Source organism: Setaria italica, chromosome IX, assembly GCF_000263155.2.
Source record: "Setaria italica strain Yugu1 chromosome IX, Setaria_italica_v2.0, whole genome shotgun sequence".
Lineage (NCBI taxonomy): Eukaryota > Viridiplantae > Streptophyta > Magnoliopsida > Poales > Poaceae > Setaria > Setaria italica.
The window spans coordinates 35,341,105-35,363,021 of record NC_028458.1 but is presented as its reverse complement, the minus strand read 5'-3'; the positions used below and the strand labels follow the sequence as shown (position 1 = coordinate 35,363,021).

The following is a 21,917-nucleotide window of genomic DNA, read 5'->3' as shown; positions in this document are numbered from 1 at the left end:
CGAACTGGACGAGGAGGGCTGTGGTTCGACCATCGTGTGGACGTGCTCCGACAGCAGATCGAGATGGCGGCAGATCACGAGTGACCATCGTGACTCCCCGACGAAGCACTTGGAGAACACGATCTTCGCCTGCGGCGGCGGTGGCGGCGGCAGCAGATTGAACTCGGAGGTTGTTTGCCAGGGACCTAGGGCACGTAGGACGCCATGGTTCGCTGCAGGAAAGAGCGCTCGTGTGACCCCACCCTCGGCTTTATTGGTTTGTGAGTCGATTGGCTCGGCTCGACGTGTGGCTTCAATTCAGCACAAGCAACGTAGGGGATTGAAGCTCCGGTTCAGGTACGGCCTGCAAGACCGTGCTCGTTGTAGATGAAAACGAAGCGCTGACCCATGGGGTCCACGCGATAGTGTCTCCAGCGACGGCGACGGAGGAAGGAAAACGTATTCAGCTAGCCTTGACGCTTGCTGGTTCTCAAGCGAGAGAAGTTGCTATTGGCGTTGCATGCCATGCGTCCTCCTCCAAACGGACTTGGCTCAAAAAGGACAGGGGCAGGGCTCAGCTCGGTCGATTTGTCAACGTGCGTGCTGTAGACCGAACCAGCCGCGGTTGGAAACAAACTCGGGTCAAGCGTCAACTCGTGTTCGTCTGCAGCTAGGAGAAACGAGACGCTGACCTAAGGACCAGCTTGGCACCGAGGCAAAGATGAAACAGGAAATAGAAAATGGTCTGTGTGTCTTTCGTTCATGTGCAGGGCAAAACCACCGCAGCTCTTGACTTTGGCCTGAGAAGGAAGCAACGACTGGATGAAAATAAAAGAAAGAGAAAGAGAAAACAAAAGATAATACAAGTAGACTTGGGGTACTATATAGATATTATTGTATAGGATCTTGAAAAGATAAAATAGCTGGCAAATATGTTCAGATGATATAGTAAATAAAAGAATATGTGAACAGGACGGTGACCTCGTAAGCATTTAAATAAGATGTGAGAAGCATGCATTACATGGCTGTAAGCAGCTTAACAAAGGGCATATGCCATGCAGCTAAGCACGTTGCTTGATGCTTATGTGCATTTAAAATTTCATGCTGGCGAATTATGGTAAAGTGAAGGGAAACCAAATTATTGCTCAACAATGGTGTAAGCATGACATCTCCAGATTGGCAATAAGAAAATAATGTTGCAAGGAATTGAAGCGGCGATTGATCTTTCGGTGGGGAGGAAAATTAGCTTGTGTGTCATCCTTGTTGATGGACCAGAGCCGGGTGATGGGGCGAAGCTTACGACGAGAGATTCGTTGGCGTTTGGCAAACAGCAAGGCAGTACTGTAATCTCGTCAACAACTGGTGCAGAAAACAGAAGGACTTAAGGGAGACACTTTACGTAGGGCAAGATGAGATCGATGAAGGAACATGGACAGCGATCGACACGGTATGGTCGCCTGACAGATGTGTTCACGGCTTCATGGGTGGCAGAATCTCCTGGCAGCAACGCTTGCTCCAGTGGCATCCGACGGCGGCGTGGTTGATCAGCATACGGGTGTCGTCGACGAGGGAAAGATACTGGACTTCAACCTAGCGGTCGAATTGCCGAGCTTGAGGCAAGCTCTCAGCACAGAAGAACGAAGAGAGCAAGGCTTTCTATAAAAGAGAAGATAACGGAGATAAACAAGACGTTCTTCATTCTATTTTATTTCTACAGCTTCAAACATATTTAAAACCAAAATTTACTCATCTAAACCCATTTTAAAATCTTTGCACTCATAAAACACCAAGATGCATCGGCATGAATGCAACACACACAGAACAACACTATTTAAATTAGAAGAACAACCAATTATTTTTCCTATACTACATTACCTGTCAAGAAAATAAATGTTGGAAAAAAATTTAAAATTATGAGAAAATTATTATTTAATTATTCTTTTTAATCACATCCTGAAATTCAAAAAATTCAAGGTGTGACAACGCCGCACCCTATGTAGGTTCCTCGCCGCTGGTGCCCGGGGTGGGTGGTGCTCCCGTCAAAGCCGTAGCCACGCCGGCAAGCTCTGTCAGTGTCAGGGTCTCCGCCGCTGCCCCCACGACAGTCGGGTTAGCGCCCGCCGAGGCCGCCGCCGTCGGAACGTTGGGGGGCCCCGTGGTCGCCGCCTTCACTCTGTCATCGCATCCGCCTGAGGCGGGGGGCGGGGTGGAAGCAGAGGCAAGTCCGCATGATTGCCCGATGGCATCCAGGGCCCCGCTAGCGGGAACCTCAAAACCCAACATGCTGGCAACACATGGGCGAAGCGAGAGCTGGTGTGGCCCGCTGTGGTCATCCACAGTCGTAGGGGCCCCACCCGCAGAGGACTGCGGTCCAGTGAGAAGAAGACCCTCCGTGGGAGAAACCTGCCAGGCGGAGGGAGGCGGAGACAATGGGACCCTGCCGCTAGCCTCACCAGGAGGGGCTTGCCCCGGCGAACCACTTGCGCTCTTGGAGAAAGATCACCATCAAAAAGAAAAGAAAAAAAGAAAGAAGGAAAAGAAAGAGCAGGGAAATAACGCGAAGGTCAAACCTACGTCTGGGCCCCGAGTAGATCCACCGAGACGCCAAGAATGCCACGGTCGTCCCTACCCTAGGACGCTTGGGGGGGCTGGCGGACGCACCCGTTGGTCTACCCACTACCACAGATGACGTCCCTTGCCCCAGGGCAGGTGGAGCGTGCGGAGGATAGAGCAGTGGTGGCAGCAATCATGAGGAAGAACCTGTCAAGACCGGGGAAGGGGACCGCCAACGCTACCCCTCCCCTCTGGGAGCCGCCGTCCCTAACGACCCACTCGCTCCCCCCCCCCAATGCGAATACCTCCAGAAGGGCGAGCACGGCGCGCGACAAGCCCTGTGCGCGTTGGTCTCCGGAAGCATCGCGAGAAAAGCATGGCGCGCCTAGTCCTCACACAAGGGCATGACGCCCCCCGCAGGATCCCCATCGTCGGATCCCGCACTTCCGCGATCAGCACCAACAACTTTGAAATCTCCGCCTCTGTGAGGTTGGTGTCCACCCCCCGCCATGTGCAGGTCATGTCATCAACGCCGGTGTAGAACGACGCCGGGCGGACCAGCGTGCACCACCACCATAGTTGATGTAAGCCCAGCCTATCACAGCTGGACAATCTAATCCAGCATCGGCTGCCATCCTTCTCCAAGGACTGGCAGGGTAGACCAGGTGTCAACGACATTGATCGGAGCAGAGGCCGGGAGGCAGAGGTGCTGGTGGGCCGCGATGGCATTCATGTGCAACCACCGCCATTTCCAGTCCTCCCACTTGTCGTGGAGGATGATGGTGATGTACTCCCCCTCGCGCACGGCCTGGAGCTTGAAGAAGTACAACCCCACCACACGAGGAGGGTCGTCAGCTAGTGCGCTCGGACATTGGAGGTAGAAGAAGTGGCGGAAGAGCTCAACGAAAGGCCACACACCGATGAACATCTTGCACAAATGGGTGAAAATGGCCAGTGTGAGGACGATGTTGGGCATGAGGTGCACCAGATGCACCTAGTACTCCTCTAGCATGTGGAGGAAGAAGGTGGGAAATGGGGGAATGAGCCCGCAGAAGAAGGGGAGGAACATGACCACGTCCCTTGGCTCGTCAGGAGTAATCAGCTCCGTCACCCCGCGGATCGCCGCGCCACCATCCGACCCGACCAGAGGCAGCATCGCCCAGATCTTCCCCAGGGCATCCGCGGACGTGAGCGTGGAGCACCTGAGGTGGGTGACCCGAGGGTTGTGCTGCTACGGTGGAGGCGTGCGGTAGCTGGAGCAATCACTCCTAGCCATGGTGGTAAGCAGAGGAGCAGGCAAAAGGATTGCGGCAGAGAAACTGAGAGATCGAGGAAGATGACAAGTGGAGAAGGAAGCCCTAAAGTTCATGTGGCCTTATAAGGCGACAGGTGTGGCGCTTCGACTTCGAGAAACGGCCGCCGAAAAATGAGCGCGGAAGAGGGCCCGGAATCTAGGGGAATCCCAATCGAAACCCAGGCATTTTGCGCACGAGCAGAAGACGAAGTGACGAGAGGCAGCACCTTTTCCTTCTTCTGGGCCCTATGCTTGACCTAAGGTGGCCCAGCCCAGGGCCAAGGACTGCTGTCAGCACCAAGGAAATGGGGGTCCCCCGAAAAGGCACTTACAAGTGGGGCCCACCTACGAAAAGAGGTTTCCACCACGCAGAGCCCAATTAAGCAGATGCGCCCTGCGAATCCGAAGCCCAGGAAGGGCCCAGGAAATACCTCCTCCACATTATGGGACCCACTAAAGGCCCACGCAAAGGGAGCGGGACGCAGCCGAGGAGGCCTCCCGAGAAGCCTCATGGGAAAGTTTGCTTCCAAGCTAAGCAAGCAATGGCACATCCTGGCAAATGAAAGGTGCGGCAGTCGAGGTAGGCCGTCAACAGGCGCCCCATCCCCTAAAAACACCATCATTATGGTTGATGGGACGCGCCTGGATGCCTCGGGGACTGACGGCCTCACCCTTCCCGTCCAACAAGCGGCGGGCGCCATCCTCATTTCAAGAGCGTCCGCCTGGCTCCTGGCTGCCCTCTGCTAGAAGGGTGGGCCCACTATGCGGACCCGAGAGGTTGCGAAAGCTTCTTGGGGACTCTGCCAAGAGGTGGGGCCACCTCACAAACTCGAGAAGAGGTGAAGGCCTCCCTAGAGGGATCCTGGGAGCCAGGTTCATCGCCCTCTGTGCCGAGACGGTGGGTCTGGACTGAGAGGAGCAAGAGTTACCAAAGTAAGATGGTAAAATGTGGTGATTGCCATACAGAGCACTTGGACGGGGTGCTCCAACACTGTGCATACCAAGGCAAGAAGGTGTCAAGTCAAGTGGATGGTGCATCAAAAGAACTGTAGCAAGGTAGACGGCCATTGGGCACGCACAATGTAAAGGGATGGATTGGGATGCAAGACTCGCCCCAACAAGTCCCCCCTTAGGCCTGGCCTATAAAAGGCCGGCTCTTGTACAAACAAAACAAACAACTCTAGCAACACAACACACAGGATGTAAGGGATTACGCTTCCGAGTGGCCTGAACCTGTCTAAAAACTCTCCTAGCAAAATCATATACTAACTCCCCTAAATGCCTCTCGAATCCCTACGCACGAACTAACCTCCAGGCTAGATCTCTAAAAGGGGGTCCCTCTGGATCCCCGCTCTCGGTGATTGACCACCATTAGCGGGTAGGCCAAAAGAGTTTACTGTGCATATGAATATATCATAAGATGGATACAGACACTACTCAAGGCAGGGGTAAGATAATAATAGATAGGGGTAGCGTGACACGCACAGAGAATCATCTCATGATAACTAAGCTAGGGGGAAGGACTAAGAGTTAGCTCTAGGTTCGTATGCACTTCCTATATACTGTACAGATCATACGAGCATAACATACATACACATTGTATAGGACTTAGTTCCATGCACCCAGGCACTAGGGGAAACAGTACCCTACCGGTTTGCCAACGTAGTTACTGCTAATTTCCAAACTCCTACAACGTACCCGAATGTGGGGGATTACAAAGGATGGACAGGGCTATCACCACTTGCCACCTACCCCTAGCAACCTGTGGAGCAAACTCATATCCAATGAAGCTAAGCAATCCAAGCACCATGATTGCATTGTTAACAACACTCCAGTCATCCCGAGCTATTGTGACAAAGGCTCAAGCCACCATAGATATGCCCATTGAATCGATGCCGTGGCATAGATCAACTAGCCTATACATGGTATATACGCATACAAGGTATGTACTATAGCATCGTCTAAAGGCATACATGAGAGCATATAAGCCTATAATATGGTAGCAAGGGTATACGACTAGCATACGAGCATATAAGCCTAGCATATCAACATAGCAAGGGTATAAGACTAACTCATACATATAAGAACCAAGCATAACACTATACGAAGAAGAAATACTTTGAATAGAATAAAGTCAGCCTAGGAATAAAAGATACAAGAGCCATAGCCTGAACTCCAAGAAGACCTGGAACCCTGAAGTAGAGCTACTCTAGCGTAACCCCACTAACTTGACAACTATGAGGGAGAGAGTGATTCAACTTGTGGTGTGTGTGAGAGAGAGGGGGGAGAGCTACTCTATTTATAGGAGCTTGGAGGCGGCTCTGCCAAGGAATATCCGAGGAATCTTCCATAACCGACATAAGGGCCCCGTCAACCATCGCCATGCGTCAGCTGGGGACGAGAGGAGCCAAGGGTGGTTCGCAAATGCCTTCCTCTGGTTGACTGCCTAGTGGGTCCCAATGGCGGTTGTGGCATTATCCGGTGGATTGATGCGATTGTGGTAGTTTGTGGGCCCTTCAATCCATGGGTTGCACATGTGGCAGCCTCCTATTGGTTGGAGTTGTGTTTCTTGCTCCTTAGAGTGTGCTTTCTCCTCTCCTTTTGTGCTTATTCACCTGCACCCAAATATTCTCCAAGTACATGTGAAACTACATTATTCTTAACTAAATATGTATGTAAGAAATGTTAATCCTCCTTTATTCTAGAGCATATTGACAATAATATTTGGTACTTAACAACTGTCAACGGTAACCACGCTGGCAGACTAGCAGGGCACGGTCTCTCAGTAGTTCCTGAGTGCATAGAACTAAGTCCTAGTCATGTATGTTATATGTGTGAATGTGTGTGAGCTACGCAGTATATAGGAAGTACACATGAACTTAAACTTTTATCTTGTCTTTTCTCCCTAGCCTTACTTATTTGAGTTTTGGTTCTCTTATGTGTCACACTATCCATGATTTATCACATACCTCTATTTGTACCTTGGTTACTCAATTAAGATATATTCATGAACATAGTAACTCTTTTGGCTGCTACCTTCCTCTAGGATAAAATAAATCACGATACCATAAATACTCATGGGTGAAATGCTACAATGGTATATTCCGTGCGCTTGCGGCCGGATTTATCTGTGATTGTTAAATATACCAAACAAAAACACCGTGCAAGTTTTCAGGAGTCGTATGTACAATGACCAACCTATCAACTGGCATCAAACACTCTTACACTCAGTGTCAATTTCAAGTTGGCATGCCACATCAGCGCACGGGGTTGGTCAAGACCTGATTAGACCCAAGTGATGCAATCAAACAAGTTTAGATTGTACGTTCTGCATCTTGAGAGTACTAGACCTAAGTCACATAGCAAAACAAGTTGATGGTACCAATTCTGCAATTTAAGAATATAGAAACCTAAGTGACATAACCAAATAAGTTCGAGCCACGCACTTTAAAGCTTTTTTAGTTAATTGCTAATAAGAACCATAGTCTCTTATTTTAATAATTATAAATTATCTACTACAAGTTATGAACTCATAAATAAATATGCCTTGAAATACAAATCCAATCATAATACTTTTGCATCACTAAACTCATGTATAATGAGCCTAACTGATTGTACAAAGGAAATGCAAATTTAACTTTTTGATATGTATGTGCATCTTTTACCTTTGTCAAAGTGTGGTAGAGTAATTAGTTGTTAGTTTTGATTTTGTTCACACAGCTTCTATCTTTCCTAAAGTAATTTCTACGAAAAAAGTCATTTTACGAATTTTAGGACAACCTAACAAGAAGTTAGATGACCTTACTCGTCCCTATTCATTAACCATATTTAGCGCTAATTGACAACCTCATGTACATATATATACTAAATGAGGTAAACTGACTTATTCTTTTAACAAAGAATGACTTATTTTTGAAATGAAGGGAATAGTAGGTAGCAAGTGGTCTACATACTGCAGTAAGGAAGAAGAGATATTTTTTTGATAAACTGAATATTCAATCAATTTATTACACTATTGTTAGTAGCACAATTCTAGAATAGTTCTATTATCAAGGATCAATTAAGACAATGGGTAAGAAACTAATTTAATGGATCTTTTCCAAGCAAGAAACTTCAGCAACGGGAACGATATTAGAATATATAATAATATTAAATTTTTGTGTTGGTTTCTTTTTTTCACCGCGAGTTGACGATTCTTAGCATTGGCTTCTTCTTTGTAACAATTGTGGACTGATATTTCTTAAAATGAATTTGAAGTCGAAATTTTTTTGGCTATTGAAGAAACTTAGGCAAAGAGAAAGATTAGGATGCGTCCGTTGTTGTTGAACAGTAGCTACCCTACAAACAAGCCCACCCTTGTTGCCTGCAACCTAACTGCCATCGCCACAACAAGGAGGGTTAGGCTACAAGCGATGCTAAAGCTCGGAGACCGAACTTGAAGTCTGAATCATGAAAGGATATAGGATGTTGACTAGAGCGAGGGTGAATAGTCGAACCTGAAATTTATCACCACTTAAAACAAGTTTATCAACGACTTCCGAGTATTCAGAGATTTGTTTGGAAACTCCGCAACTTACAAAGTTTCAGCAAAAATCTCTAGAAAATTCGGAGAATGTGAAGAAATCAACTATGCCCTATGCAAGACATGACCAAGAGTTAAAAATCGGTGAAATTTCACACGGAGTAGATCGATCACAAACCCTTGAAAAGAGTTATAACAAGCAACAAGTGAAGAACCCAACAAAATCAAGTGCAAGAGACATGACAATTAGTTCACCGAAGTTCAATAGGAGAGTAAAGAGGATCTTTGAATGATTGAGGAATAGCTCATGTTGAAGTTAGGTCAAAAGAGTTAATGTAGTAGGGGTGAGAAGGTATTTATACCCCTTCACCAAAAACTAGCCATGGGCCCATAAGTTTAAGAGACTGGAGAATTCTACGAAAACTCCAGAACCTCCAGAGAATCCACAACCTCTGGATTATGCGCAACTTTTTGCGGAATCTTCGAAACTCTCGTAATAGCAAAAGTTAAAATGAACCTAAGTGTTGTGCATGTGCTAAGGTGTCTCTCATAGGTTTGTTAGATCATCCTTAGCATATTATTCAACAAAAAGTAGGCTAATCTCATATTGCTCTTGATAGTGCAGTGTTCCTATGTATACTCAATTTCAAACCAAAGTAAATTTATTCTCAATCTACGTTGTGCTAGCATTTCATTTCGTTTTGTAGTCATCCAATCATATTGTACTATGTGTCAACTTTTTGTACTGCTCATACACTTGATAACACATTAAATTCTCAAGTATCTTGTAATTAATCAACCAAAATCCACTAGAGCGACCTAGATGCTCATCCGGACCGGATATTGCACTTCAGCTGACGAACCATATACTAGATACCGTCGGACCAGGCTTTGAAATCCGGTCTGCGCCCCAGAAAGGTTGCCTGTTTCAAATCCCTCCAACTCTGCCCTGGAAGTAGCTAAGTAACAGGGCGACGACAAAAGCCACTCCAGTTGGCAGCAGTAGATATCAGCCGACAGTAAAAGAAATTAGCAAAAAAAAGAAATTAGCAAAAAAAATTAGCTGAGGATCATTACAGCCATGCTCACCCTCTACGGCGTTCTACACTAGTCCGGCCCCATCTCCAGTAGCCCAGACACATACCGTTCACTGACCAAACCGCCCTTCAGCCACTATAAATAGCCCTACCATGCAACTGATCTACGCATACCAGCAAAGCGCAACAAGCAGTAGCAAGAATATTACTAGGGAGAGTAGTAGCAGTTTGTAGCTAGGAGAGCAGTAGAAGTCCGTTAGCTGAGCAGTGACAGCTATTAAGACAAGCGAGCCTCATGCTATTGCCTATTCACATTCTAGTTCTGTGAAAACATTTCCAGTTGCGGTATTGCACTTACTTTCCGCGTGTGTTTTACATTTCAGCTGCGATGTTGCCTTTACTTTCATGTGCATTTTATAGGTGTTTGGATATCATGAGCTAAACTTTAACCCTGTCACATCGGATGTTCGGATACTAATTAGGAGGACTAAACATAAGCTAATTACAAAACTAATTGCAGAACCCCTAGGCTAAATCGCGAGATGAATCTATTAAACCTAATTAATCCATCATTAGTGAATGGTTACTGTAGCACCATATTGTCAAATCATGAACTAATTAGGCTTAATAGATTCGTCTCGCGATTTAGCCTAGAGGTTGTGTAATTAGTTTTATAATTAGTCTAGATTTAATACTCGTAATTAGTATCAAACATTCGATGTGATGGGGGGCTAAAATTTAGCCCCCTCCTCCCAAACACCCCCGATGTTGTGGTGTTGCCCTTACTTTTCGCGCATTTCGAGTTATGGTGTTGCCTTTACTTTTCGAGTGAGTTTTACATTTCCAATCGTGCTTTTCACGCTAGTTTTACATTTCCAATTGTAGTGTTGGCTTTACTTTTCGCGTGAGTTTTACATTACAGTTGTGATAATGTCTTACTTTTCGCATATATATTACATTCAAGTACTATTTATAAATTCCGCATGTGCTTTATATTTTTTAAGTCTTATACTACCCTTTTCATGTGCTCGTTTGCTGAGTATGACTTTATACTCATTCTTGCTTTTGAATTACCCTTTTGCAGCCATGTAATAATGGACCAACCAAGCAAGAAATGGGACGACTAGGCCTTAGAACTACTTTAATTTAGAAAAAAAAATGTATTGCTTTGGTTTTAAACATAGAATGATTTGTTTTTAGAACGGAGGGAATAGTAGATAGCAAGTGGTCTATAGACTGCACTGAAGGCATGGGAAGATGAGATACTTTTTTTTGATAAACTGAATAGTTGATTAATTTATTACACTATAGCTAGCAACACAATTGCGGAATGTTTCTATCATCAGTGCGGAAGGATCAATTAAGACGATAGGTAAAAAAACCAACTCAATGGATATTTTGTAGGCAAGCCACTTCAGCGATGGGAACTATACTAAAATATATAATAATATTAAAATTTTGTGTTGGTTTCTTTTTCCATCGCAAGTTGGTGACTATGTAGCACTGCCTTCTTCTTTATAACAATTGTGGACTGATATTTTTAAAAAGAATTTTGGAGCCGGAATTTTTTTTCGCTATTGAAGAAACTTCATCAAAGAGAAAGAGAAAGGTGCCCGACTAACAGGCTATCTTTGGGCCATACTGAAAGCTTGTGGACTTTAATGGCATGAAGCCCGTCTCGGTGTAAACATCACTTTCATCACACCCACAACATGTAGCACAAGGCCCATACACTGGCCATTTTATCCCATAGCACACAGCTGCTTACTGCTTATTTAGGGTGACCAACAGTGCTAGATCTACAGCCTACAGCAGCAAGGCAATGCTCCTCTGGTGAGTACACCTCATGAATTAATCTTTACCAGGAATCAATAAGTATTACCACCACAGCTTGCAGAAAATCCGAATAAGCTAGCTACAGCAGAAGACTGGCTGCAAAACGACACCAGCAGCCAGCAGTTCCTTCAGTTAATTGGAACTTGGACGAACGAACATTCTTCTGGATTAATCTATTACAGACTCGCTTCAATCTCCTCTAGGGTGAGTCCCTTCGTCTCCGGGATGATCCAGAATATGAACACGAGAGACGCCACTGCGATCACCCCGAATCCACAGAAGAGCAACCCCGTCCCAATCAAATCCTATAGCACCATGCACAGACACAGTATCATGAGCAACAACAGCCAGATGATTTCGATATAGTAACATCTTGCAGATGGAATGAGTACGCAGCAATGCTCTTTGGCGAAATGATAAAAGGGCAGGGCAGGATCATACCTCCAGTGGAGAGAAAGCAAAGGTGACCAGCGCATTGGACGCGAAATTCACAAGAACAGCGACGCTCAGTCCACGTCCTCGCAGCTTCAATGGGAAAACCTCCGAGATCATAAGCCAGCCTATAGGACCAAATGACAGCTGCACAGCAAATTCTCTCCATCAGATAGAAGCGCAAGACAACTACTAAAACTTTGGTGCTAGGCGCGCCATTCAACTACTACTTCTCAAAGCCAACTGCTCCAGCTGACGCAAGTCGCTCACCGGAGTTTTCAAATAATAAGGTAAGATGACTATGTGAACAATGTACAAGGAGGAGAAAGTACCTGGTAACAACCAACATACAGTAGAAGGGCTTATACAGCCACATAGGAGGCATCTTCAGTAATGTGTAGTAGAGACAGCAAAAACAGAAACGTCTGCAGATAGTAGAATCAACAGGTAAATTAAGTAACCATAGGAACACCCTCCATGATGATATCTGTATTCCACTAGAATGCAGACTTACAATTCCACTGACACCTCCAATGAGTAATGGTCTTCTGCCAAGTCTGTCGACCACAAGGACTGCCACTCCGGTCATGATCAACTGCAGTATGGAAACCATAACATCATTAGCGGGTAGTGAATAGAATGTGTAGAACCTTGCAAAGGAAGATGCACAATGGTTTGGAGTAAGATTAGAAATAATACGCTTCCTTTCTAGTGAAATGATGTAATCATAAATTGCACTGCTAAAAGCCTTTTCAGGGGCGGCAAGAGATCAGATTAAATAAGGTGAAAAGCATTGACATGTACCTTCAGTAAGCCAAGAAGAATTGACACACGAGTGGCATCAGATGCACCAGAAAATCCAGCACTCTGCTTGCAAACAATGATAGATATGAGTGATACAGGATTGAAAGATAACAATGCTGGGATTCCAAAGGCCCTAAAAGCGCAAGTTGCTCATACAAGATTGACAATGTTTTGAAAGCCTTGAGCCCCTATAATGGAGTTTGTGGTAGCAAGTCCTAACATGAGTGGGTTTCAAGAATACCCAAACATGCTTGAATTTGATAATTACATATAGGCAGTACGTCAGTACCTGAAAGATCGTAGCTGCATAATATAGCACGCTAGGTTGACCAGTGACCTGACATACACATAAGGCATGGTCAGATGAAATACCATAAATTTTCTTTTTCAGAACAAGAACACTCTGTTGTCGGTAAAGCGTAGGAAACGAGGAAATATACACCAAACTGAAGATATATGAGATCACCTGCTGAAAGAACACCAAACCACATCCAATTATCATTGCTTTAAGACATTTTCCTTGAAAGATCTCACTGAAGCCAGCTTGCTTCTCTTCATCAATGTATGACAGTTCCTCCAGAATCAAGTTAACCTGCTCTGAGACCAAATCAGGCGAAGCTTGACCCCTCAATCGACACAAGCAAAGGGTCGCAATTTCTTTTGTCTCCTGCAGATTTCTCTTCCCTTGTATGGCGCATAAAAGGAGCCACCTAGGCGACGAGGGCAACCAGCACATTCCGACTCCCATTATGAGACATAATGGTGTGCTGGTGGCATACATATAACGCCAGCCGGAAACCACTTCAACATAGAGATTGCCTGCTATATAACCAAGCTGCAAAAAATACAAGTAAATAAGACGATTAAAACATTACCGAAGGGATGATACAGAGAAAAAAAACTAGTAAACACTTACAAGCATCCCAAGAACAATAAAGAACTCCTTTAGAGAAATAAGCATGCCTCTTATCCGACTTGGCGCAGTCTCTGCAATATACATTGGAGCAGCATGCATAGCCTGATGAAAGCAGCTTACATAAGACTTCATGAAGCAATGTACGTGATCACATGGTTTGCAATGTCAACTATGACAAAAAGGTTCCATTACCAATCCAATTCCTATGCCATATAAAAGGCGGCCAACCACCATGATAGCAAAGTTGGGTGCTGCTGCTGTCAGAAGGGCTCCGATCAAATATGAGATAGAAGAAAGGATAAGCTCTTTGCGTCGCCCTGCGGAAGGTAATTAGAATAAACAAAAATGAGAAGACCACACTAAATTGCGTGTAGATAAGCAGTAGCATGGAAAAGAAGAGGGGTGATAGTAGACCTAAAAAGTCTGCAATAGTATATGCCAAGATGGAGCCGATCAAAGCACCATATAGTGAGCCACTGACCTGCATTACAAATGGGCAATTTGATTATTTAGCAACAGGATGCTAGTAAGTCAAGCCAACCTTGCTGAAATTGAAATACTTTTTCAATGATGGAGAACAAAGCATTACCACAAGGCCAGTTTGCACAGATGACAAATTGTACCAGGTTGTGCCACTGAATTTAGAAGACTGCAATATGGATTTAGCAACAGATAAATTAGCAATGTTGATCTAACTGATGTGCAAGTTCTAAAGTGGCACTTCTGGGAAGCAGGCAGGCACAATGTTACCTTGAGCGATATGGTAGCGCCGGATGTTGCCCCAATGTCATAGCCATAGAGAAGGCCTCCCAAAGCTGGAAAGAGGAACCTGCAACAAAAATTCACCAACGTGGAAGACCTTGGTAAGGTAAACTGTACATGTGTGCAGTAAGACTGAAGGTTCGTTGTCAGACAGTGCATCTGTGACTCTGCAAGTGATACGTTAAGAAAGAGCAGAGTCTTCTAAAATTTGTGCAATAACAGGCAAACTAGACACTTTTGAGCGACAACTTGAGGACAAGTCGAAATCCATTCCATGGAGAGACGAGGCACAATTTCGAGAGCATGACTTGGGGTGCAGGCTGACCAATCGTGGGAGGTAGGGCTGGTACGAGAGAAGAATGGAGTGGAGAGGCATACGGGAGGACGGCGGCGGGGACGGAGTAGCACTCGGCGGCGGCGGGAGTCCCGAGCAGCAAGGGGCGCCTGCTCTCGCAGTCCGCGTCGTCGTCGGTGTAAGCCTGGACGCCGCCGGAGGAGACGTGGATCTCCTCGTTGTCGCCCCACCCCTGCTGATGCAAAAGTCAATCGAAGATAGTAGAATCACGAAATCTTCAATCAGTTCGAGAGTCGGTAGAAACACGAGTCAATTGTTGGTGTCGATGGCGGGAGGGCGCGCCGGCCGGACAACCATACCTTGTTTGAGTCGGAAGAAGGCTCGGGAGGAGGACGGGAAGCCATTGGAGCAGCAGCCGGAGCTGAGCTGAGCGTCGTGTTTTTGGTCGCGTATGGGAGGTTCCTGGTCGTCTGGGTTTGAGGCTTTGAGGACCTTCGTGAGTTGCGTGGGTGGGTAGGTAGCAGCGGAAGAGAGACCGGTGAGGCAACAGGGCACGTTTGCCGCCTCCGGTCCCGGGCACGTGCTCAGGGAACCGCCCTCGTCTGTGTTGCCATCACCCTCCTCTCCCTCAGTCACAGTCACAGCAGGCAGGGCTCCGCAGTTACCACGCCAACCATCTGCAGCGCCGTCTGATTCAGATGGAGCAAAGGCACCGAGCAGAATCATAAAAAATCGCAACCACACAGATCCACTCCTTCGATACAAGATCGACCCCCAACGCCAAAAGAAAACGAACAGGTTGATCTCGTGCAATTCAGAGTTATCCAGGGAGGTACTAGCATCGCAGCCAGACGCAGGAGATTCCGCAAATCTGCTTTTACAGCAGTAACAACCACCACCTTTCAAAAATCAAACGGAGATGATCGAATTATACAGTATTGTTGTCCAGTACAACATTATTCAGGATCGTTAAGAACCCAAGGCAATAAAAGCAAGAAAACACAAACAGGGTGGTCCTCCCCGATTGGACACAGACATTTTACTAGGATTGCTCTTTCTTTGGCTCCCAGGGCTGGTACCTCGTCCAGTCCCTCTGACCCGGGTTCAGGGCGTGCCCCTTGGAGTGGTAGATCAGCTCCTCACCCTCACCAGAGTAGTTCTGCTTGTGCTCCACAAGGTACCTAGCAGTCTTCTGGGCCAGCAGCTGCAGCACAGGGAAAAGGAAGGAGTGCCATATCAGCTTAACCAGTTTCGACCTTCAAGTACTCAGAAAGATCATCTAGTGTTTCAGAAACAGAATTTTTGTCATCTACACCAGACAACATCCCAGATCATGAATATCAGCCAACCGGTCTCAATGTCCAAATACAAAGATCACAGCCTTAAATTTCCTGGTTCCAAAGGAAACGAAGGACTCCTGATTCCCACCACCAAAAATATACATGGGTGACAAATGTTTATCAGTGCAAGCAGTAAGTACGAAATGTTTCAGAGCGAGACAAATCACACATCATCAATACAGGCACTTGATAGCTATACATCATCGAAGGTAAAGAAAGAAGGGAGAAGGCACTACCGTAAGCATGTTAGAAGAGTAAAGCTTGAACAGCAATTAGAAATTAACACAATCAACAAGAAGAGGGAAGCTTGCCTGATCACCAGTGTTATCTGTGATGTGATGCAGCCATCCATGCCATTCAGCAGGCACTTGGGATGCATTGTAGCGCCCTTTCTCTGCATATTCTACCCACCTGTGCCTTCCTGCAAAATTTACCAATGCTTACCATTCTAATGTACAGTCAGGGGAAATGGCCACCAGCAAAAGATAAATTTTGCTCCCACAAAGACATGCACATCATCCAAGCTTGATCTTTAAAGAGCGAAGTTAATTATCTCATAGTTTGGAGGAAAGAAAACAAAATGTGAAGTTTTGAAATGCAATTGCTGTCAGTGTTATAGAGTTTGGCTTTGTTCTTTCTAAGACACAAAGTGTATCACCTTCGTGATCTAAGTTCCAATGCAAACACACAGAAGAATTCCACAATAAAAACAACTGTAGCACATCAACTAGAACAATAGAGTATTACTCACCATACTGAGTGTCATGCAGTTTCTCATAGTACTTGTTTCCAAACTTGTCTACCCCTACAAGTGTTGCGCCAATATTGTGAATTTTTGTTTGCCTGAAAAAAAGGGGGAGGATTAGCTGTGCTAAGGCACATAGCGATATCCATTCCTTTAAAATGGAGGAAGGGAGAAGGCAGGTGGCACTTACAAAAGGTTCCCATCCAGAAGGCAATTCCTATAAATAACAGCATGTTAGATTATGGCAAGATACAAATGCAACAAATATAGAATTTAGCTAAATCTACAAAACTGAGAATCATATCAAGCGCAGCACAACATGATCATTGATCAAATAGAAAGATTCCAGGAATTATAAACATGTGACAAACAATTAACATAGTATCAGATCCTTTGCAGAAAAGATAAGACATTCAAGCGCCTGCGCCTTGCGTTTGCATTTAAAAATCGGAATTGGTGGCAGTGGTGCGTAAGTAATCATCATTGTCAACTGAACTATATTCAATCAAGATTGGTTACAGTTACCACTGGCTGAGCAGCAGATCAGGCTGCTTTTAATTGATGAAACTTAATATGGGACGTCTTCCCAAGTAGTTTGATTGGATTGTGTATGTAACTATGTATGTAAGTTGTAGAACACAGGAAAGTATAAGATGCTGGGTAAGTGGGTACTAGCCTAAACCATGGCAGCAGGTTAGCCAACAGTGTCAAAACATTTTTCTGTACAATGCTAGATGCCTATTCATATAGTCTTCACTAAACTTCATAAAAGTTTGATAAGCATGTGACTTGGGTACTGTAAGGAAAGATGGCTGCAGGTGGGTGTGGAATCAGTCAACCTAACAGGAAGGAAATGTATATGTTTATTTCAATTTATGCCAGGACTGAATCCACTCTCGTATACGGTATGTAGATAATCGATCAGTACTGCATACGCAGTATGAGAGATTGTGTAGGGCAAGGCAGAGCAAAGGGATATATTATTGGCACTACAACCGTGGACGAAACCGCGATTAAAAGGTATGTAGTGATGATTCTACGATTTCAGCAAGGAACCCTAAATTTGATTTCCCCAGCGTCGGAGAATAACGCAGGAAGACCCGGAACCGGATCGAAAACTGTTAATAAACGTAGGGAGCAAAGGAGGTCTATGTATAAGTAGCCCGTTAGATCCACAACGAGCAAAGAATACTACCGGTGAATGAACGAACAAAGCAAGGGAAGAGAGGAGAGATCTGAATCGAATCGAAATCGCAATCGCAAATCGGGGGACGTGAGAAGACTGAGGGAAATTGAGGTGTTACAGGTATCCTTCTTCGCGGACGTCGCGGAGGAAGTTGGTGAGGCCCTTCTCCTTGATGCCCCTCAGCACGCCGCGCACCACCGCCGCCATGGATGCCGGCGACGCGACGACTCACCCGCCGGACCGGAGCGAAGAAGGAAGAGGGTGTGGTGGAATCTGGTCTGTTCACTTGGCGATTCTCTGTGTCCGTCCTGCTCGTCGGGCTCGTCTCGTCGTCGCGGGCTGCCTAAAGATGATGGGTGCATTGCACCTCGGGCCCAATGAAGTGTGGGCTCAACTTCTTCACGTGGGCCGGCCCATCGAGCCTGGCGTCGAAAATGAACGAAACGTAAAGCAGCCTGCAATGGATGATGGGCTGGGCTGTGTCTGTCTCGTTCTCGTTCTGCGTCGTCGTCTTCCTCGCCCTGGTCTTCCTGCTGCTAGCTGCTACTGCTATGCTGAAATTGCTGATGGAGTCCGTTAGCGCAGCCGCAGCCCGCGAGCAGCGGAAGCTGGAAGTGGGCCATAGATAGTGGTTCAAGGAGTCCACTCGTTCGGAATCTCTCGATCTGGTCCACCATCATCCATCCATGATCCATCCATCCATCCATCCATCCATCCAAGGCGGAAAGGAAAGGAAAAGAAAAAAAGAAAGATGATGATACTACTCATGGAAGCATGAACTGCGATGTACACATGCAGCAGTCACTGGCTCACTGGCTGGCTGTCTATCAATCCGTCTACGCTTACAGGAGCTAGTATATACACTTTCTAGCAGGCTAGCAGCAGCTGCATCATCAGATTCTGAAACTGATCGATTAGCGCGCGCACTCGATCATTGGCCTCCGATGGATGGATGGGTCGATTGATCAGACGAAGCCGGCTGGCCGGTGCGATGCATCTCAAAGGTCAATTAGTTGTACGCATCCATGCACTCACATTACATGTCCAGTGGAGTGCTGTAATAAAGCAGGAAAGGAATGCGGCTAAAGGCCTACGTACTATAGCTGGCCGGGGCATGCCACCCCCAATCCTTTCTTCACATGATCAGTCCAATCGAATCCGTCGCCACTTTGATCTCTTCCGTCGATCCTACTAGCTGCTACCTAGCGTTGGTCATGCTTGCGGCTTCTCAACTCATTCATTTCGCGCATTACATTACATCCATCACATTACATGTCGCCTCACCCATCATCATCATCATCGTCCTCGTCGTCGACGATCGTGCGCACTTAAGCTTTGTAACTCCTACCTGCTACCAGTCGTAGTCGGATCGATCCACACATCCTTCCATCAGACCACGCACCCGTCTTGTCGCTACTGCGTCTTGTAATAATGTATACAGCGCCTAACTTAGTCGCTCGTTTCTCAATTCACTCATGGCTCATGATATTCTTGGTGTGCTGCTTAGCATGACGGCGATGCGTGTGGAGAGGGGAGAAAGGTTAGTTAATGTGGCATTTGACTACTATTATTTGCTCCATTTCAAAATATAGGTCATCTGAGTTTTGTCCTACTTCTAAGTCTATCGTTCTGTTGTTGACCAAGTTTATAGAGAAATAAATTAAAATCTACAATAGCAAATAAATAAATCGTAAAAAATATCTTATGGTGGATTGAATGAAACGAATTGCAGTTGCAGATCTTAGTGTGCATTTTTCTATGAACTTGCTTAAAGTTGGAGAAGTTTAAGTGTTATTGGACAGGTGTTATTGGAGCAAAACAAAAATGGCAGGTGTTATTGGAGCGAAAGGAGTAACACACTTGACTACAAGCACAAAACTAGACTAGACTATTTGCCACACATCAAAATAGTAGCATTGTGGTCAAAATCATGGTAACATATGCTGATGCTGCAATAATTTCAAAATTGTTGTCGGTCCTGGCAATTAGTTGCGTGCGGTGCAAGTAAACATCGCTATATGATACAGTTGCAACAACTATTATCATGGGACAACATATTTATCACCATAATGTTTTATCGTGGCAATAGAATTGTTATTGCAGTGATCTCTTTTACACGACAATAAAATTGTATAAATTAAATTTGTTAAGCATCTAGAGTCAGCATCATTATTATTTGAACATGAAACCTCACTATTTTAATTTTCAGAAAATGCCTTACAACAATGCTAAACTTATTATATGACTTTAAGATGAAGATAGACTTACCCTCTTACTTGAAAGCATTAAATTCAAGAAAAAGTGTCAATAGTTAAAATCCGATAACAATGTTTTTATATTATTGCAACAGGTTGATGTTACAACCAATTTCTCAAGCATTACCACAACAGAACAAATTGTGACAACAAAAATGTTATATTGCCAAAAAAATATTGCAGTAAAATAAAAATACAAACAAGTCAAATATTTATGGAGCATTTGTGTTCTTGCCCCTGTTTTGAAGTGTAATTGTGATTTTGCCCTCATTTTTTCAACTTTGTGATTTTGCCCTCGACTATTCACAAGTCAATACGATTTTGCCCCTAGTCAATGGTCAAAACAGAGTCAAATACGCAAAGACCAAGGGCAAAATCACAATAACCTGTGAATAGTTGAGGGTAAAATCAAAGTTAGAAAAATGAGGGTAAAAATATAATTGCACTTCAAAGTAGGGGCAAGATCACCAAAAATCCATTATTTATTTAAAGCTCGGTTGCAATACTAGCAAACACTTGCAAACAAAATTAAAAGAATATGGTAACATTTCAAAATGTTGGAACATAATTGAGTATTGCCATGGTAATATTATCAGGGCAACATAAACTATATACCTAATGCAACAAAATATATGTGTTGCAATATGTTCCTTGATAAAAGCTCAGCTTTCTAGTGTTCATCGCTCGATTTTACCTTTTTGTGTGATGTGTGTTTATATGTGCAAAGTTTCTACTTTTTTACATATACAACTATGTATTTTACTAAAGGCGTGCTCTTTCGCTCAGTTGGGGCAACCTCAATTAGTGTTCCTTCCACCATTCGTGATCATTCATTTGCCATTATTAACTTGTTTCCTATAAACAAGAGTAATAGTCTTACTTGTTTAGGCTATCCCTTGTATTGATTAGCAATTACATTTGGTGACAGCCCATCTAGACAACTACTAACTAAAGTAAATTCTTGTTTCTTTGTCTTTACAATGTTGTCGGTCTTGCTAGCAAGACCTCAATGTAACATGATGTTGAGAGCGTCGCTTAAGTAGCAAAGTCTTGTTTCTCTTTGGTCGTACTATCAAGTGAGGTTTGGGTTTAGAAGCTAGACCAAGTCTTCTTTAGGTCAGTTCTCTAGTTGGTTAGGAACAGTGGGCTTAGCTCTCTGTTGTTTGTTTTAGTTGATGTGCACAAATTAAATCAAAAACCATTTCCTCCTTTGATTTTTTAAAATTAAATCGGATGATTTGTTTTGGATCCATCTACAATGTAGTTATGCCATGCATGGATGTGTTGGATAACACGTTGGGGCCTTCCAATGTAATTCTATGAGAAACAAGTTGTCTAGTACAATTGTCCATATGATGTTGTGATCGGAGCTTTTGATATAATAAACATAGTAACTAATTGGATAAATAACTTTGTGTTTTTTCAAGCAATCCGAATTTGAACTATGTATTCGTGCACAAAGTATGTATTTATTAGGAATCAATCGCCTATAATGCTATTTTATGGAGTAGTTGATGCCAACAAATAACAATTCGGAACATTTCATTGCCTGTTACACTAAATTAAAATATTAATCGTTTCGGTCAAAAACAATATTAATCATTCAACCTGTGGTTCGAGTTTTGGTACCAAGGCATAGATGCGCCACTAGCAAGGTTCTAAAAGTTCCTTGAAATATATTAACACCTAATCTTTAATCAATAGTTATATAAGATGCAGATCTAAGTGATTATGGCTGTAGCTAGGCCGCCCGTTTTGAAAAATGCCAAAAATGCCCTTTGTGCACTTTTTAAAAATTATAAAGACATGTATATCTGTAGAATGTAGATCATGGACGACTACATGGGCACACAAAACTTTTGGAAAAAGAAGGTGACCCCATGTGACTACTCAAAAAAGAAGGTGCTTATAGGAGCATAATTTTAAATTGTTCCAGTTTTCAAAAAGAAAACTGAGTTCCG

General features: G+C 44.5%; 2 protein-coding genes across 3 annotated transcripts; both read right to left on the bottom strand.

Moving 5' to 3' along the window:
* Positions 1-11,024: 11,024 nt before the first annotated feature.
* LOC101756884 (D-xylose-proton symporter-like 2) lies at positions 11,025-15,008 on the bottom strand. 2 transcript variants are annotated; one of them, XM_022823185.1, is made up of 13 exons: positions 14,790-15,008; positions 14,514-14,665; positions 14,124-14,202; positions 13,963-14,022; positions 13,788-13,854; positions 13,566-13,690; positions 13,374-13,475; positions 12,924-13,292; positions 12,747-12,794; positions 12,458-12,520; positions 11,986-12,248; positions 11,663-11,800; positions 11,025-11,526 (listed from the first exon to the last, which is right to left on the bottom strand). In XM_022823185.1, exons 1-12 carry the CDS (start codon positions 14,832-14,834, stop codon positions 11,782-11,784), a joined length of 1,392 nt encoding a protein of 463 aa, XP_022678920.1. In that variant the 5' UTR covers positions 14,835-15,008; the 3' UTR covers positions 11,025-11,526; positions 11,663-11,781. The 2 variants fall into 2 exon arrangements, with proteins under 2 accessions (XP_022678920.1, XP_022678921.1); XM_022823186.1 differs by having other exon boundaries at positions 14,514-14,662; positions 14,790-15,005.
* Positions 15,009-15,291: 283 nt separating this feature from the next.
* LOC101756479 (probable NADH dehydrogenase [ubiquinone] 1 alpha subcomplex subunit 12) lies at positions 15,292-18,026 on the bottom strand. Its single transcript, XM_004983463.3, has 5 exons — positions 17,820-18,026; positions 16,706-16,732; positions 16,522-16,613; positions 16,082-16,191; positions 15,292-15,634 (listed from the first exon to the last, which is right to left on the bottom strand). The coding sequence occupies exons 1-5, from the start codon at positions 17,906-17,908 to the stop codon at positions 15,473-15,475; spliced, it is 480 nt and encodes a 159-aa protein (XP_004983520.1). The 5' UTR covers positions 17,909-18,026; the 3' UTR covers positions 15,292-15,472.
* Between the last annotated feature and the right edge of the window lie 3,891 nt (positions 18,027-21,917).